Below are 17,678 nucleotides of genomic sequence, written 5' to 3' on the forward strand. Positions count from 1 at the left end.
TTGCAGTTGTGAAACGTTCACAGGACTTTGGACATTTTAAGTAAAGTGAAAAAAAATGAAAAGGCTGTCTGTCAATTAACATAAGGGAAACCTCAGGACTGGATCAGTAAGGTATTGTCATGGTTGCAATGTGACGGCAGTGTCACCCTCACCATATCAAAGTGCATGTTGCCTGCACCAGAGCGAGGGATAGCTGCTATGCTGACCCGCCGGGCTGATGACTGATCCATGGGAAAAAAAATGTTTTAATCAGAAAAACACCTCATCAATGGACAAGCACATAATTAACACAGAGTTAACATAAATCCTGAGTAATGCAGCTCACCTTGTAGTACTGTGACGATGACTGCTTCTTGCCACGGAAGTCATCTGGAGAGAGGAACACCGTTTACATGGTATATGGTTTGTGTGTAAAAAATATATCACATACAGTATTTACACATATACCCTGTTTGTATATACAGCAAAGACATGCATATAGTAGAGTTAGGTGATATAGGTTTATTAGTCTTGTGATAAAATATTTTATTTTACTGGTTATCAGTGTATCGTTAATGGAGGTTCCACTTTTAATAATCTAAATTATAATCCATTTGAAGGCCTAATGATTATTTGGTATTTAGCATAACAATCGTCAATTTGAAGAGATTGAATATCAGCAAAAAATAACAGCTAACTGTAAAACACATACTGCACTGTATGTCGCACCTCGACAGACAGTATGTGTCTTTGTGTGCAGCACTTCCAACCTCTTTCACTGTGTGATCCAAACGACCTCTCATTCTGCATGAGTGTCTCTCTCAGTTCCAGCAGCTCAGCGTGCTCCTTGGTGTACATCCTCCTCAGGTTCTCCACGTGCTGGATCATCACCTCCACAGCCTTACCAATACGGCTCTCCTGACATCCACATACACAAAAATCCATTGAATCATCAGAACCAAACTAAACTCAGTCGCAAGACATTACAGTTTTTTCTGTTTTTGTCCCAGCCAGGGATAAAAATACTTTCATCACACAGCAGGAGCTCATGTTGGTTCTCTTATGCCCACCTGGTGAATAGCTCCAAGCATCTCAGAGCGACTGGACACCCTGGTCATGGACTGGGTGAGGATATCTAAGTTCTTCTGGAGCCTCTGGATGATCTCCATGGACTGGTTGTCATCCTCACATAGAGGAGTCAAAGCCTGGGAGGAAGGTTAGGTCGAGGGAAAAATTATAGAGACATATTAACAGAGACATATAGAAAGAGAGAGATCAAGAGAAAGTGAATGACTGAACCTGACACAGAAATGATTCTACTCATATTCACCATCTCAAACATATTCAGTTACACTTATGGCTTAATTCAGTCTTATTTCTATCTTTGGCAGTGGACAAGTACAGAAACTTGTTCAAACATGAGTTTCTCCAAAGGAAGCCAAAGAAATCGAGCCAAAACATGCTGTGATGTTTTTCAGCATTTAGACAAAGATTCAAAATTGGAATGGTTTGCAGAACAAATTGTAGAGCTGCACTACAAATATTCAGTGTGTAATCATCAACAAGTGAAGAATCCACACCCTTAACACTGAGAATGTAAATACAATCACACCTGACAAAATAAACTTTTGCTGACAAATGTTGGAGCAGAACTTAAATGCTCCATCCACAGAAAGCAGGACAATCACAGACATATGTACACTGACCTGCAGTAAACCCTGGCAGCTGGACACCTCCCTGCGGACGTTCTCCTCAGCCAGGTCACGTGATCTCTCTTCCAGTCGGAGTCTCTTTTCCAGGGTGAACATGTCGCACTTGAAGCCCAGTGCCAGACGCTGAAACTCTGCCTGAAAACATGACAAAGATACTTGAGTTTTAAACATTTTAGATTGGAGCTAATTGCTGGACAAATTGTGAATGTGACAGTATATTCTGCCAGACTTATGACCATTTGAAAAAGTTCTATGTTTGATTAATATTACCCAGTCAAAGCCAACATTACTGTGCTGCCAGAAAAGTTGCAACTCCCACTCTGCCTTGAAGTTATATTTCTGATTTCAAATCAATTTTCAATTACGCAAAATCCCAGAAAATTGTGATCTTAAAACTGGCCTTGGTAAACCAATGGTTTACATTACTTATTACAAAAGCACAGCTTCTAGATCTAATGGTATACGAACCTCAATCTCCTTGTCAGTAGGTGACAGGCTGCGGATAAAGAGACAACAGTTAGGATTTGTTACATGCACACATGGATAATTATGGATTTGAAAATTACGGTGGGTTATTACTATCATTTGGTGCCTCACCTGTTTCTGTCCTCTTTAAAGCTGTCGTTGGTGTCAGAGATCATTGACGTTTCGGCTGTAGAGAGAAATGACATACAGATGAATCATGGCACAACATTACCTGACCAAATAGTGCAATCACCATTTACACTTTAAATTAGTTTCTGTAGAAGCACAGTTTTAAAATTGAAATTCAAATTATTATCAAAAGAAAGGTAGTGAATAATATTTAAATGTGTAGTAATATAGTCTAACATGAACATATCACACATACATTCCCTCCCATTGGTCATGCTGGTCTCACTCTGGTCCTCCTGAACCTTGTTCTCCTCGATGGCCTCCATGCCGTGTGAAAGCTCCTGCGGGGTCCGAACAAACATTACTGCGTCTCTCTGCTCCTTCTCCCCCTCCTGCTCTCCTTTTACCTCTGATCCCTCCATTCTCACATTCATCTCAACATCCATACTGCTTCCTTTACTCGCTCCCTCCCTTCTCTGCCTTCGCCCTCAATAGTTAGTCTTTACATAATGAATGTGAGTTGTGCAGATTTAAAGTAGCTGCCAGTGAAGTTGACTCTTGATTCTGAATGATCCGGTCCTGAGTGGAGACAAAATGAAACTATGCAGTCTCCCTTCCTCATGCTCTCTCTCTTTCTCTCTCTCTCACACACACGCGTTCACACACTCACATAGCTGGAAAGACAGCATTTCTCCTCAGGTCCCAATGTCATGTTGAATGATATCAATGGGTTAAAAAAACAAAACAAAAAAAACCCAGGTTTTTTTCTTTGTTTATGTATGTGTTGCTATTTTCATGGCTGTCATTATATCTTAAAAATTGCCTGGTCGTGCCATAACTATCAAAACTAAAACAAAAAAGACCCGTCAGACCTTCAATTACAACAACATTTGTTTCAAAACTTGTTGGCAACTATAAATTAAAAATCCATTCTACACAAAAGCAGCAGTCAAGTGTATGGCTTTAAATCCTTTAATATGTGGGATAACCCATCTAACAGTCAGCGGAGAATGAAGTGGGAGAAGAGCAGGTCTTACCAGTTCCCTCTTATTTTTGCTGGAGTCCTTTTTGGCTGTGTTATCCTCCGATTGGCTGGGGTCAGAGGTCACGCTGCCCATGCCGCTCCCTGATTGGCTGGCATGTGTGAAGGACGATCTCGACTGATGAGAGCTGCTGTTAGATAAGGTGGTTGCTCCACTGCTGTTGAGCCGGTCTGTCCCTGGAAGGAAAAGTTGGGTGTGTGGGCGGTCAAAGTTACACATAGATGTGAGGAGGCATAAATAAACAAACAGCTTGGAAATATCAGATGCTCTCTTCGTCTCCTTCATACACACTCATGTGATAGTTTTTCTTCCTACCTGCCATGCTGGTCACTACTGTTGAAGCCTCAGCTGTGCTGTCCTGCACACTCTCCTCCTCCTCCACCAACACAGGTAGCAGGCTCGTGCTGGAAAACACACACAGTGCACCATTACACAGAAAGCAAATCTGAACCTTAATGTGTGGAACAAAAAAAAAAAGAAAAGAAAAGAAAGGTGGCTTTTAGAATTGATACAGAGAAAAAAACACTTCTGTTTTGACTCTGTTGGATGTGAAGTGACGTGAAATCCCTGTGAGGTCAAAAGGTTTCAACTGATAGTCAATCACTCACCTGTCCTCCGCTGCTGATTTGTCTGCCAACTGGTCCTGACTCAGGCTCTGAGATGGACAACAGTAAAGGAAGAAAGGGAGGGAGGGGGTGAGAAAAAAACAGGTGGCCTTGCAGCACATTTTTCTGTCCCACATTACAAGAAATGGTCAATGATTAAAAGGCACATGTACACATGCGATCATATACATGTAGCGTACCTGTCCCATGGCAGTGAGAAGCAAATCTAAGCTGAACAGAGTGTGGAAGAGAAAGATTGGGCTGATTCCTTATATAATATGGAGCTTCATGAAGAGCCCTGCAGCTCTATGAGTGAGTGTGTGTGTTGCTGAGAAGGGTGCTCAGAGAACACATTAACATTGGCACAGTGCTAAGTAGTGGAGGCGGACTGTGTGCATACATAGTTGTGTGAACATGCGCACGCACACGCGCGCACACACACACACACACACACACACACACACACACACACACACACACACACACACACACACACACACACACACACACACACACACACACACAAAATGGAGCAAGGTGAATGTTCAGAGCGATGCAATAGGATATTGTGTAAGAAGTGGACGTAATATCCGTTTTGACACTGCTCAAAAATAGAAGAGAGCTACCTTACCATTTCACTAAATACTCCAACTTCAGATTTCAGTGTCATTTTACATCCAAAACAACAGTGAAGCAAAAATAAAACTGGGTCTAAAACTATTAGATGCAGTTTTAAATGGTATCAGATTTGTATCCAACACACTGCTTATTTACTTGAACAAACAGTCTTTACAGTCTTTTACAGTTAAAAATCATCCAGTCCTCCAAAATGCTGTGAATTTACTTGTCGAGCTTCTTTCTCCGCTAAATAATAAAATTTCATTCCTCCACAATCATATTCAAGGACATCATCTTAGTTTTTGTCATTGGTGTGTCGCAAATACCAAAGGTTTGACTGCCACGGAATAAACATTACTCAATGTTAGACATTACTTGTCTCTTCTTATTATGTGTGATCTCTTTGTAAAATGAATAGCGACAAAACATATGTCCAGTACATTCATCCTGGTGAGATCTTTACAACCGGAGAACACAAATCTTCTGAAAATGACTGGATTTTACTCCATCACTTCTCTCACTGGGACTAACATGAGTTAAAACCATTTAATGAATAATTTAAAAACTATAATACTGTGATAAGAAACCCACTTTTTTACCCACTGCATAAATATGGATAGAATTCCACTGAAAATGTCTTCCATTTACATGTAAGACTGTAGATCTGAATACATCCAAAAGTTTTTGTTCATAAAATCTCAACTCATCTTTGTTAGCAGATTAAAAGCAGGAGTTACTGTTCAGAATTATTAAAAACATTTTGACCAGGCTTCTATGAGTGTAAAAGGGCATTTTGTTGACTTTCTCAGCTCCATTCAGACTATCTCTCAGTGGGTGAGAGGGGTGGGAGTCCTGCAGGACAACTGCAGGTAGGAAACTAAATAAAACAAGCTGATCGATCTCTCAGCAGGACACAAAGCCGACTGTGGTTAAGCAGCATCACGACTCAAGTGAGTCAACAAAAACCTTCTAACATGAAAACACAACTATCAACTGTCATTTATCAGGGAAACTTTGCCGGTTTAAGTTTCTCAAATGTGAAGATCTCTGTTTGATATTCTAAATTTAATCTCATATTTGGTCTCTTAATCAAACTACATGACTGATCTGAAAATTGAATTTGTACACATTTCACTTTCACTTCTGTTAATTGATGACCTGCTCTGAACTGGTATCTTCTAGCATTTCAAATCCAAAGTAAACTTGCGACACCAAAAGCTTTAACACTGACACTTTAGTATGAAATATCATATTGTACTTGCCTCGTTTGGCAACAGAGTTCAGGGAAACTGAAATACCATCCTGTTACTCCCTGTGCTGGAGCAGTCAGCAGAATGATGGCCTCCTGATTCTCTGATCTTTCCCTTAATTTTACATCCCTGTCCTCTCCTCGAGGACTCTGCCCTCCACCCCTCCCCAAAAAACCCCCCTCACACACACTTTAAAAACACACCTATTCTCTCTCACCTAAGACAAACATGAAGTGGCAAAGAGAAACAGAAAGAGTGGGGGTCAGAAAAGAGGAAGCAGTGGAGAGCAGAGAACAGAGGAAGCTGCATTCCCTCATGCATAAAACACTTCCCCTCTGGTACTAACCTTAATACAGCTCATGTCTCCTGTGCTTGAGTCTGCCTCGCCTTCTTTCTCTTCTGCTCCTCTGTGGTCCACACTGGTCGGCTGAGTGCTGACCCCAGATGAAAGGTCAAAGGTCAGCTGTCAAGCACCATCCTTTTTCTCATTCTTGTTTTATACTTGGACACTTTCTTGTCATCCAATAACCCAAAATTGTTACAATATGAAACGGAGAGAGAGAGAGAGAGATGAGGAACAGCCTGCGTCTCTTTGTAGGTGGACTGTGTCTATGCAAAACATGTCTGCATTGAAACTAATTAGCCTGCACACTCCTCCCTCAGCAAGTAAAACATCCATTTGACTAGCAAATGTTGACCAAGTCATAGGGAAATGACAAAAAAGTAAAATGGTGACTTCAGCTTTGTGCATTTATAAGACCCATCAACTTCAAATCCAGCGGGGAAAGTTTATATTGCCATGAAAATTAGGCAGGATGCTGGATGAGGTTGGGTGGTTATGTCAGTTTCCTGACAATGGAAGCTTCTGTTTTGTGCCCCTTATCTGGGATTTGCCAATCCAAACACCAACTCGACAGGTCTGTCTGCGGACAATGTTCCTGTTTAGTTGTCCTGGAGAGAAGAGACTCAGCAAGAATGCAAAAACATAGAAGGCTGATTTAGAGTTTACGTTTTCTCATTTAAACCAGCCATCTCAGTAGTCTTTAGATAAGATAGTAATTCTCAATAATTTTAAAACAACCACATCACCACCTGGTGCATTGTCATTGTTGGGTAAACTCCCAGCTCTCTTTTGCCATCTCTTACTGCATTCTTGGTTTTGGGAAATCCTGTTTTGGTAGTAACTTATACTTATATCAGATGTGTCATGGGAAACAAAAATGTATCACAGGGCATATTGAGAAAGACCTACTGTAAAACCTGCTGTGTCACCTATGAAAAAGCCACATCCCCTTGTACAGTGATCACTCGCTCTCTCTCTCTCAGCAGTAACAGAGGCAACATTTTTGTTTCACAGCTCCATTTTCTATACTATAACGTTCTACTTGACGGCAACAAACTTGTGTTGCAATTTGCTGAAACCATAAATAAATATCTGCAATTAAAACATAAAACCCAACTATAGGTGAATAGCGGTTCCTTACTCTAATTATATGCCGAGTACATCAAATACAATATTTATTTTTTCATTTACCTCAGACTCTTGGTAATGGTCTCATTTGTTGCAGGTGATGTGCCGTCAGGAGAAACCATCTCAGGTGCTGTGGGAGGGGGATTACCAGGTGTGACCGTTTGGTCCTGTTCAGGTGAGTTGCTCAAATTTTGGGCTGCACCATCGGAGTGACACTCTGCAGAAACTTCTGCATTTGGTCAGACAAGAAAAATATTTAATTTTTACATTGTTTTATTTTACAATGTCAAGTATCACACGAGTGTGATGTTTGGAGCACTGCAGGATAACAGGTTATATATTAGCCAAACAGGTTCCTATATTTTCCCAGGATGCATTGGCAATTCTTAAAAAAACTATTCAGTGTGCTGTCCATGTAAATAAATACATTATCTTTAATATTTAATGTAGTGAAAATAATATCTTAAAACATTTCTTAACATCTGAGAACATTTCTTTTCTTGAACATCACTTAATAATTGACTTCAGTTAAAAAAATCTGTGTCCGTCTTCATATGATGGTAAATGACACTAAAACAGCCATGCAGTTCTGGATCACATAAAAAAAAAAAAACAAAAAAAAAAAAAACGAAAAAAGTGATGTTCATTCTGTGGTATTTGGTAGAGTTTGACCTTTATCTGGCAAGATTTAGTAAAGGTTTCTCTCCTCTAAACAAACAGCATACCAAGTGAGTCAGGACATGACTCACTCTTTAAGATGTAAAACAGTAGAACTGTAGACTAGCTGACAGTATGGGGGGGGGGGGGGGGGAAGAGAGAGAGAGAGAGAGAGAGAGAGAGAGAGAGAGAGAGAGAGAGAGAGAGAGAGAGAGAGAGAGAGAGAGAGAGAGAGAGAGAGAGAGAGAGAGAGAGAGAGAGAGAGAGAGAGAGAGAGAGAGAGAGAGAGAGAGAGAGAGAGAGAGAGAGAGAGAGAGAGAGAGAGAGAGAGGTCTTACTGTTCTCTGAGTGGGACGGATCAGGGAGAGCATCCCCCTCTGGGTGTCTAATGCTGACAGCTTGTGAGTGGGTGCTCAATACCACTGTTCCCTCTTCCTGAAAACACACAGACACATACACAGAAACAAAAATATAGATAAATATTCAAATAGGGGAAAGGATGAAAAGGTCAAACAAGCAACACACAAACCATGTAGCAAACAGCAAGCCCAGTCAGACAATAGAAACAAATCTTTGTCAGATGAGATGGCATTGCATAAAAAGTCAATCAACTCTAACAGCTGACAGACAGCACAAAGCATCAGTGATTGGTTGTTGGAAAGATCCTCAATTACTGTCATCTTCATAGGAATTCAAAGGCAAACATCACTTTCCTACTGACTGCAGAAATGATGAAGTGTTTAAATTAGTCTTGTAAACCTTGCAGGCATGAAATCAAACACTGATGGAAGTGAGAAGAATGCATAACATCCAAGATTAGAAAGTGAGGAAAGACTTGGAAAAGATCACAGCTATGTGAAGTGTAGGTTAGTATATACAATGCATGTGCATGTGCATATGATGCAGTATACATTCAAAACATTGTTCTTCAAATGCAGGTGCATAACCCGGTCTTTCACTAATAACAGCAAGTCCTTCTCTCTTTGATCTATATAAGGAAGCACAGAGCTTCAGCTCAACTATGCAGTCTGCTGCTTGTGAGGAGAGGCTGTGAATAATATGTGAAGAGCTATTTGGTAGGCAAATGGCAAAAAGAGATAGAATGCAGAAGCTGAGGGAGGAGAGTGAGAGAAAGGCAATGGCAGTACAGTGTATGCACAGTTCTTTATATTGAGCATTCATATTACATTATGAGAAAAAAGAACAAATCACAATTACTTTACATTACTGCAGACAGTGTTTAAGTATTCCTACCTTCCATGCAGTCAGTGCTTCCCAATTATTTGAGAGGTCTATGAAAATTAACTTGCAGAGACTGAACACTTGAGACACTCCATCACAGTGGCTGAAACGGGTTTTAGCCCTCCTTGTTTATGGTGCGTTCAAGGACATTCCCCTGATCTGATATTTGAAACTCTGAAATTTAATATGTAAGAGCATCCTTGACCGCACTAACAGGAAGAGTTTGCAAAAGAGTCGCTGCTTGTAAGTGCATTACTATATAAGTGTGAAAAAACGTGTGATATGTGTGAAAAAAATGTAAGGCAGACTAAATGTGAACTGTGATCATGTGATTACTCATCAACAGCAAGTTTAGAGCAAATTATCAACTTTCAAGTATAAAGAACATGATGGAGGGATGGTTAATGTGCCACAACAGCCAAACATGGCCATTTAAAGTGTCATTTTAATCCCCTTCTAACTGTAACTCATAACCACAACTACACAGGAAATGTGTGGTTATATTTTCAAAATAGCAAAAATCTATATGCCAAATGAAATATATTTTTAAACTTTACTAAATCAAGGAAAGTAAGCTGAGCATCACATCTGCTTTCTGTTGACACAGTTAACACACCCGTCACCCCTGGCAACTGCCTCGTACATCTGCAACTATCTACTTTTGGCCTCTGAGCAGCTAATGTTGCAGTGTCTGGCACAAGAGACCAGCAGTAGTCGTTCAGGAAGGAAGAGAGTCAGCGTAATCCACATTTCCCAGGTTAGTGTGAGAATTCAAAACAGTAAACTGCCAGTCACTTGTCCTCTGTACAACCCAGATGAAATGAATCATTAGCAACAAAATGGTATGTGGTATCAACAAACATAACATCATCTTGGCTTCTCTACATACTTTTCAGTATATCAACTTCAAAAGTTTTTTTCCTTAAGCTGCGGTAGAAGCTTAAAAATCCATGCGAACAACTAGGTTTTCAATGGAAGACAGACAACAACTTCTTTGAGATTGTCCATCATTACAATGTTTGGTGAATTGAAAGGGATCTTGATTCTAAACCAGGAAATCCAAACCAGGAAGTCACAATTGGAGGAAAAGCTCTGTTACGCTTATTACATATGCCTAAAATCCCTAAAATCAATTTGGGCATGTGCTTTTCAGGGATTGAAAGATGCACAAAAGTCTGGAAGTTACATTCATTTTGGCTATATATATATAAAAAAAAAACGAAAAAAAAAACAAAAAACTACTCATCTATTTTGGCCTGGTATTAAGTTACTTAGTTATGCAACTTTAGTTCAATCAACATCAACAGCCCACTGGGAAGAAGAATCATGATGTTCAACTTTTTATAAATACTACACCTAGCACTTGAAGGAGATTAGGTTTTTCTAAAGTTTACTACAGAATGCTCCATTATCATGCAAGTTAAAGATGTCAGTCATTAATCACTGATCTACTTTATATACTTTTCAATATTTAGTAAAATATTAAGATGTGAAAGGTTAATACACAAAAGGTCACACAAACATGGTGAGCATCTCGTACGATACATACACCTCATCCCATGAGAGGATCACCTCACAACTCAATTTACCTGTAAAGGTTGACAGTTCACCTCTGGCTCAGACTCAGCGCAGACTGCAGCATCTGTGTGACAGACAAAGAGGAAGAACAAGAGAATAATAAAATCATATGAATGATAAAAAATATGGAAAAAAATGAAAGTGGGAAAGATCAAAAGACGAACCAAAAGAAGCTGTTCATTAAAAACCCAGACCCTTGTCCAACTCATCTAGAGGGGTTAATAGACCAAAAACAACAACCCCACCTTTTACCATAAAAGGTCAGACTGTCTATTATGCAAGGCATTGTGCTGAGGGAGGGGCAGGGGGGTTAAAATACCATGCATGGCTAAGGTGGCATTAATGACCACATTTGCACTCTCGTTTTCTGTCTCTCTGCCTGCTAGCCACTCATGCAGGCAGAGGAATGGGGGATTACTGAGCTCACTTCATGGACTTGGACCGGTCTTACACCTGGCCATAGAAGGACCTTAAGGAAGAGAGGATTTCACATATTGTGTGGAAACGCACACACTAACTCTCACTCTCACACAACCTTTAGAAGCCCAGGGCCACAACAACCATAGAAGGCAGGGGTCTACTTCCAAGGGCCTCAGAGTGTGTGTATCCTTACAGCTAGTTAGTGTGTGTACTGTACTTGTGCTTCAAGGGTGGCTGAGTGCCCTGTGACTCCTATGGATTACAGAGGGATAATCCACTCTCACTCACACACACATCAACACTCAAAGACAATAATGGCGTCTGTAAACTGTTGTTCACCAACAGAGTTTAGCCTGTGAAGGACTTTGTAAGAAGCTGTGAAACCTGCATCCTGATGCACCAGCTGGACTACTGTGTGAGTCATGATTACTCTGCCTTACATTAATAACTGTGCTTTTTGACTGCACAATAGGAGTTTAAGGGAGTAAGAAGGACTCCTATAACTGGAATATTGCTGCCGACAGCGATCAGTACCATTAATGTGCATTTCTCTTGTCCCTACTGAAGACAGTCTGATTGAACAATAGCTGTGGATTAGCAGAGATACTTATAATCAATGTAAGCAATAACAAATGCTTATTATGGATAAAATTATAGCTGTCTTTGACAGCTACCGCAACAGCCACATGTCTACTCAAGGAGATAATATAGAGTATGTAGTGACTTAGAGAAATGATTCCATTTAAAATTCTTGTTTGAGGCCTTCAGCACAATAAGTTGTGTTAATGTACAAATACGTGTTGTTTCAATAACCATTAAATGTAGGAAATGTTTGTCTATTGTTTTTAAATGTTTATATAGTCTCCTGGTAAAAAAAGAACAAAAAATGCTGGATGTATTAGCTCACATTCTTGTTACATGAGGCTTCCCCCAGGATTTTTATTTTTAATGATAATCCTACTGAGTTTGATCCAGATCTGGGAACATGGTGAGCACAGGGGTCACAGCAGGGCTAGAAAAATATTAAACCATATTTAGCCCTATTTGGCTTTGAAGTTCCAGTCTGGGCTAATTCTGCCATATGCTGGATATCAAGGGCTTAAGGAATACCCCTCTGATTCAGAACATTTAATCTGTTGAAAGACAAAAAGTTTATAATAGCCCCTTAGCAGTTCAAGTGTTGAGATGTTGGTGTGGGGTGATCATTCACATGCATCTTGGTGTCCACACTCACCTTGACCCTCTCTTACTGCGGCTTGCCCAGCCTGGGCCTCCCCAGAGAAGGCAGACAGAGGAGTCGACGTGTCCCTGACCTCTCCCTCTCCTGCTGTATCCACCACCATCCACCTGTCCTCCCCGTCGTCCTCTTCTCCTCTGGCTTTTAATTTATCCACCGTACCCTCAAGCCTGCTGTCCGTTTGCCCGTCCTGCACCCGGCAATTCCTCTCCGCCAGCTCGTTCTTCAGGAAGTCTTGGAGGGCAAATTCCTCCTCCCAGTCCAAGTCTCCATCTCCAGGCTAAAAAAAAAGAACATAGAAAGAAAAGGTCTGAAAAAACAAATGCATAAGTGAGATGGAAAAAAGCTGTGACAACCACCATGGCCTTACAGAAACAACTTATTAACAAAGCTGTTACAAAAATACATATGTAAAAAAAAATGTAGTACAACAATGTTTTTGCCCTAAACCAGAGATATATTGAATAAATCATTTTAAAGTAAGAGCTGCATTATTTGTTAAGGACAACCTGGCCACTGTGTATGGAACCTCAGCACAGAGCTCATTATGTTTTCCAGTAAAAACAACAGTGCTGTAATGGAAATGTCTAAGCATGTGCTAGTGCATTTTGTGCGAGGAGCTGTGCGTAGGTGTGTGGTCGCATCACACACTCCCTCTCTTCTACCAGATACTCCATCTGTCTGAATACAGTATGAGCTCTGGCACTGATCTCCAAGCAAACCATCCAATATCCATCTCCAGTGGTAACTGAATGTCAATAAATACAAAAACACATATTATTGAATTATTAAAATTGAATGCATTACAAACCTTATTGGACTTTTTTCAATCCAATGAACATTTGAACGGTCCAAATGACACTCATTCACCTCCCAGAGGGTGTACATGTTTGTCAGTATTTAAAAAACAATGTATACAGTTGCTTCCGTTTATTATAGGTTCATAGATATAAACCTGCTTCCTTCCTGTCTAACCTCTTCCTCTGGTGCAGGTGTCTGGCATGAGGCCTCTCTGCTGTCCTGGGGTGTCTTTAGCTGCTCCAGCTCCTCACACAGCTGTCGCTTCTGGTTCTCCTGCTCCTGCACCCTGCGTACAATGATACACAATCATGGTAATTAAAAGCAGCTGGCGGATTATTTGTTTTTCAAGAAAAATGTGGAAGAAATACGCAAATTATCGATGCAGACTTAACTGTCCACAGAGTAAGAAAAACACATGCACAGGCATCCTGCAAGACAGCACAGTGGACATACTGTACCCAATCCGCAGGCCCATGCAGTGTCCCATTCTGTTGCCCAGGGTGACCAGCGCCAGTTCTCCGACTGGCCCAGTGACGATCCCTTCACTTCAGTTTCTTAGATCCAGTCCCTACCCGACCCTCTAATCTCAGACTACACACAGATTCTCAGATGTGTCCTACAAAGTCCTAATCCTAGCACTGTCTCACAGTCCAGTCTTACGCTGAGCAGTCTGTATTATCAGAGACAGTCCAGAGCAGGAGGCACATCTATACCTACAATGAGTCCTCTTCAGTTTCGGTTCAGTTTTTTCTGCCAAACAATATTAAAGTCCCTGAGTTCACCCTGGCAACTGAGCACCAGTAAATCCCAGCTGGACAGCCTGACCAGTTCTCCCTCTCTGGTCTGACAATGTACCACACCAACTCTGTTATATATCTGAAGGGGATGTCCGTCTCCATGAACACACACATACAAACAGACACACACACAGCACAAGGAAAACCCATCCACACAGATTGAAGTCCAGAAATGGCCCAAACCCAAAGCTAGTGAGGTGGGCCCTTTGAGGTCAATGAGGTCAGGATGATTGACACATCTTTCCCCCACTCAGTACAACTGACTAGCCAACTGAGACGGAGCACTGGAGAGCAGGGATACCCACCTCAGAGACACTTGCAGAGGTCTGATATTAAGTGGTGTGTGTAGTGTTATTTATGTTGACTGATAAAGTTTTATAAATATGAGCTGCTTACAGGCAGAGCTCCTCCATGGCAGAAATTTCATTGGCTGCATAATCCTCTTTAGCTCTGCCCATTAAGTTTTAAAAATTCATTCAGGACCATGTAGCATTTAAGATCCTGGAAGCCCTGCAGGCATCCTACCAGACAGCTATAGGCTTGTAAGGACTAATCAGCTAACCCAGTTAGCTCAATATATTTAGACTGCATTTTATCAGTTAATAATTATGTTGTTGGATTAAATCAGCTTCAGGCTCTGTTACTAATGTGCTTTTCAGTGGTGTTAGTATTACCTTACTTAGCCAGAATATCCTTTAGCACTGCTTACTCTGGTTTATTTCAACCAATGAGATCACTGCTACAAAGAGCAGCTCCGCCTCAAAGAAATGTTTTCCTACCTTAAAGTCAAGTTGTCTTTAATTAGCCAGCACAAGATTCAGTGCAGTTCTATTCTCTTCCATCTTCCTCTGGTATTTCACTTTCATCTTTCTCTGTTCTCATAACAACATCACTCACTTCAGCGTTCAGCGGCTCACACATTTCTGAGTGCCCACTTCTCTTCACACACTACGCCACAGATACACAGGCAGTTCAGACAAACAAAAATCTTCTCACCTCACTGAAAGGTGGAGGATCTCAGTGCGGGACCTCCTCATGTTACTGGCCATTTTGATCAGCTCCTTCTCCAGGGAGTCTGTGTACTGGGCCAGGTGGTCCAGGCTGAGGGCCCAGTCTGCCCTCCTTGCGTCCAGCTCGGCCTGCACCGTCTGTGGGAAGACAAGGCCACAGGGTCAGCCTCTCGCCTGGGTGAAAGGATGCAGGCTGTTGCACAGCCTAAATAGCTGGGTGTCTTTTTTACGCCTCGAAAAAGTTCTGACACCTTACTGACAAAATCTTTCCTAACCAACAGAAACCAGACTTGTACTGGTACAGCTCTGCTCCACTAATGATTTCTGTCTCATTTGGTATGTTTACTGCTGTATCGCAGTACGTGGCTAATGAATGCAGAGTGGCAACAATGCAGGAGGAGGGGGGAAAGAGAGAAAGAGCGAGAGAGACAGAGAGATACAGAAAGTCAGAGTGAGGGAGGAGGGGAGTGGGTTGTGTTCATGGTACAACACACTGACTAAACAGCTCTGCTTGGATGGGGCCTGTTGGAGAGTTATATAAGTGAGAGATCTCTAGAGAGGAGAGATAGTGGGTGGGAAGGAGAAAAAGAGCAGATAGACAGTGATAGATAGAGAAAGAGTGCAACAGGTGGAGGGAGAGGAAGATAGAGATCAGATTATATCATTTTGAGATTCATATCTTTAAAAAAAAAAAGTACTGACACTGCCCTTTTTGGCCTTAAATCAGCCTGTAGGCATACACAGGAACTAAGACTGTAGTACACTGTTCTGCAACTTTTCTTACAATTAGTATCATAAGTGGGCTGACACTGAAGGAAAGAATAGAATATGTGTGTGAAAGTGTGTGAGTATCTGACCTGAAGACCGGTGTCTGTGTTGCCCTCTGGCTGTGTGAGGTCATCCAACAAGCCTCTAACTGTAGATAAGATAGAGGCTGTTTCGTCCCTGAAATCCCTTTTCTGAGAGACATAGAGAAAGCAAGACAAAACTTTACATGTATCAATATATTCAAAAACCTTATGTGATACTATTCTAAATGTGCCTCAACAGTTACTCCAACACAATAATAACTGTTTCATTAGTAAGGGGATGATCATCCAGATGCACAGAGAAGCTAACAAGTACATGTTCAAGCTAACTGTTATGTTGTCTTATTTCGCATGTATCAGGCTGTAGCTGAAGTTATAGAAAGAAGCTGGGCACACTTAACCGCCATGCAAACGGCTACAACTGACAATCCAACCTAAACTTTTTAAATATTAGTCTTTGTAACAAAGTGATTTTTAACAAATGCTACAACTGATGCCAAGATGGTTTTGTGTTGATTGGAATAAGTGACATTTATATTTTCAAGATGAATTCACATCTCAATTGTGACATATGAAAGACTTTCGATAAGAAAACCATGAGACTATTTTAGGTGCCAATCATCCACTAGTCACCAATCTAGTCCGAGCTCAAGGCATGGCTGCACACATGCTTCATCACACTTGGTTACCAGTTTGTTTAACAGGCGCTTGAACTCCAGAGCCATGTGTTCAGGACTGGGTCCCTGCAGCATCATCAACACTTCCCTGTCCAGCGTCTCATCCAGTGGAGAGGCAAAGCTCATAGTGGTGGACAAATGGTTAACTCCATGGGGAGCCTGTGGGAGATAGCAATGCATTTATATGAATGAGCAAAAGATGCTTAAAGCATAGTTACCATCAGTCTAACTGTTGCAGAGAGACTGGACAAGTACATAGCATGTGGTGAACAGCATGTAATGCTCGGACAGTGCTTTATATTGTGTGCAGAATATGTGGGAAGCCCTGCAGCTTGTGGAAGAAAACTTCAGAGATTATTCACCTGCCTGTAAGGATAAAAATTCTCAGAACAGCAGTTGGGATCAAAAGAACTATAAACTGAGATTACATAACACAGCCACTACTAGCTCTGTCTGCTGGAGTGGTTGTTCTGTGTGAATATGGTGTTTCTGTGTAGAACACATTCAGGTTTAAATGTGCAGCAGTTTGGCTGCTACAAGGAAGATGTCCAGGAGTTGCTACAGCTACTAATTATTCATCAGGAATACGATATCTAAGGGCCAGAGACTGCGTACAGAAAGATGAGCCTACATGTCAGAATATAAGACAAAATGAGAGGAGAAGGATCAAATGAGTAAGAGATAAGAGCAAGGGTGAGAGAGAGGAAAAGGAAAGCTGAGCAAATGACAGCCAGAGTAGGTGAGTGCTGACCTCCAGTGGTGACTGTGCCAGAGCCAGTTCTGTCTGTAGGGATCCTGAGCTGCTCTGGTTCAACCTGTAGGCCACTGTAAGGGACAGACCAGCCCTGTAAGAGACAGGAGGAGAGGTCAGGTGCAAACACATTAAAGACATTAATTAGAAAAGGCGGTAAAAATTAGAGAGACTAGAACACCAAAACTCAAGTTTTTTTAGATAAAGTTCGTAGCTTAAAGTGGTTTCTCCTAAAAAAAAAAAAATAATAGTGTAAAAAAAGAGGTGGCTAATGTCTACTTTCTTAGTAGTGCATTAACCTTCAATGTCAATATCTGAAATCCTTCCTCTCCCAGGTCATTCTTGGTTTACTTACCCAGCCAGGTCTGGATGTATCATCTGCATCTGGTTCTCCAGCTTGTTCTTGTCCGCTCTCAATAGCTGGAAT

The 17,678-nt window shown here is 41.2% G+C and overlaps 1 protein-coding gene across 1 annotated transcript in view; it reads right to left on the reverse strand.

Annotated features, from left to right (window-relative positions):
- Positions 1–17,678, reverse strand: part of lrmp (lymphoid-restricted membrane protein) — a 32,289-nt gene that overhangs the window by 5,322 nt on the left and 9,289 nt on the right. The window contains exons 13-34 of the mRNA XM_056368276.1: positions 17,607–17,671; positions 17,252–17,345; positions 16,513–16,659; positions 15,872–15,973; positions 15,001–15,152; positions 13,382–13,493; positions 12,404–12,686; positions 10,761–10,813; positions 8,268–8,364; positions 7,336–7,501; positions 6,148–6,235; positions 3,937–3,983; positions 3,644–3,732; positions 3,323–3,504; positions 2,542–2,626; positions 2,289–2,343; positions 2,160–2,187; positions 1,686–1,826; positions 1,050–1,184; positions 750–897; positions 326–369; positions 153–221 (exon numbers count right to left, since the gene is read on the reverse strand). Coding sequence (XP_056224251.1) covers positions 153–221; positions 326–369; positions 750–897; positions 1,050–1,184; positions 1,686–1,826; positions 2,160–2,187; positions 2,289–2,343; positions 2,542–2,626; positions 3,323–3,504; positions 3,644–3,732; positions 3,937–3,983; positions 6,148–6,235; positions 7,336–7,501; positions 8,268–8,364; positions 10,761–10,813; positions 12,404–12,686; positions 13,382–13,493; positions 15,001–15,152; positions 15,872–15,973; positions 16,513–16,659; positions 17,252–17,345; positions 17,607–17,671 — 2,382 coding nt within the window. The remainder of the gene's footprint in view (positions 1–152; positions 222–325; positions 370–749; positions 898–1,049; positions 1,185–1,685; positions 1,827–2,159; positions 2,188–2,288; positions 2,344–2,541; positions 2,627–3,322; positions 3,505–3,643; positions 3,733–3,936; positions 3,984–6,147; positions 6,236–7,335; positions 7,502–8,267; positions 8,365–10,760; positions 10,814–12,403; positions 12,687–13,381; positions 13,494–15,000; positions 15,153–15,871; positions 15,974–16,512; positions 16,660–17,251; positions 17,346–17,606; positions 17,672–17,678) is intronic.

Source organism: Seriola aureovittata, chromosome 22 (assembly GCF_021018895.1).
Source record: "Seriola aureovittata isolate HTS-2021-v1 ecotype China chromosome 22, ASM2101889v1, whole genome shotgun sequence".
Taxonomy (NCBI): domain Eukaryota; kingdom Metazoa; phylum Chordata; class Actinopteri; order Carangiformes; family Carangidae; genus Seriola; species Seriola aureovittata.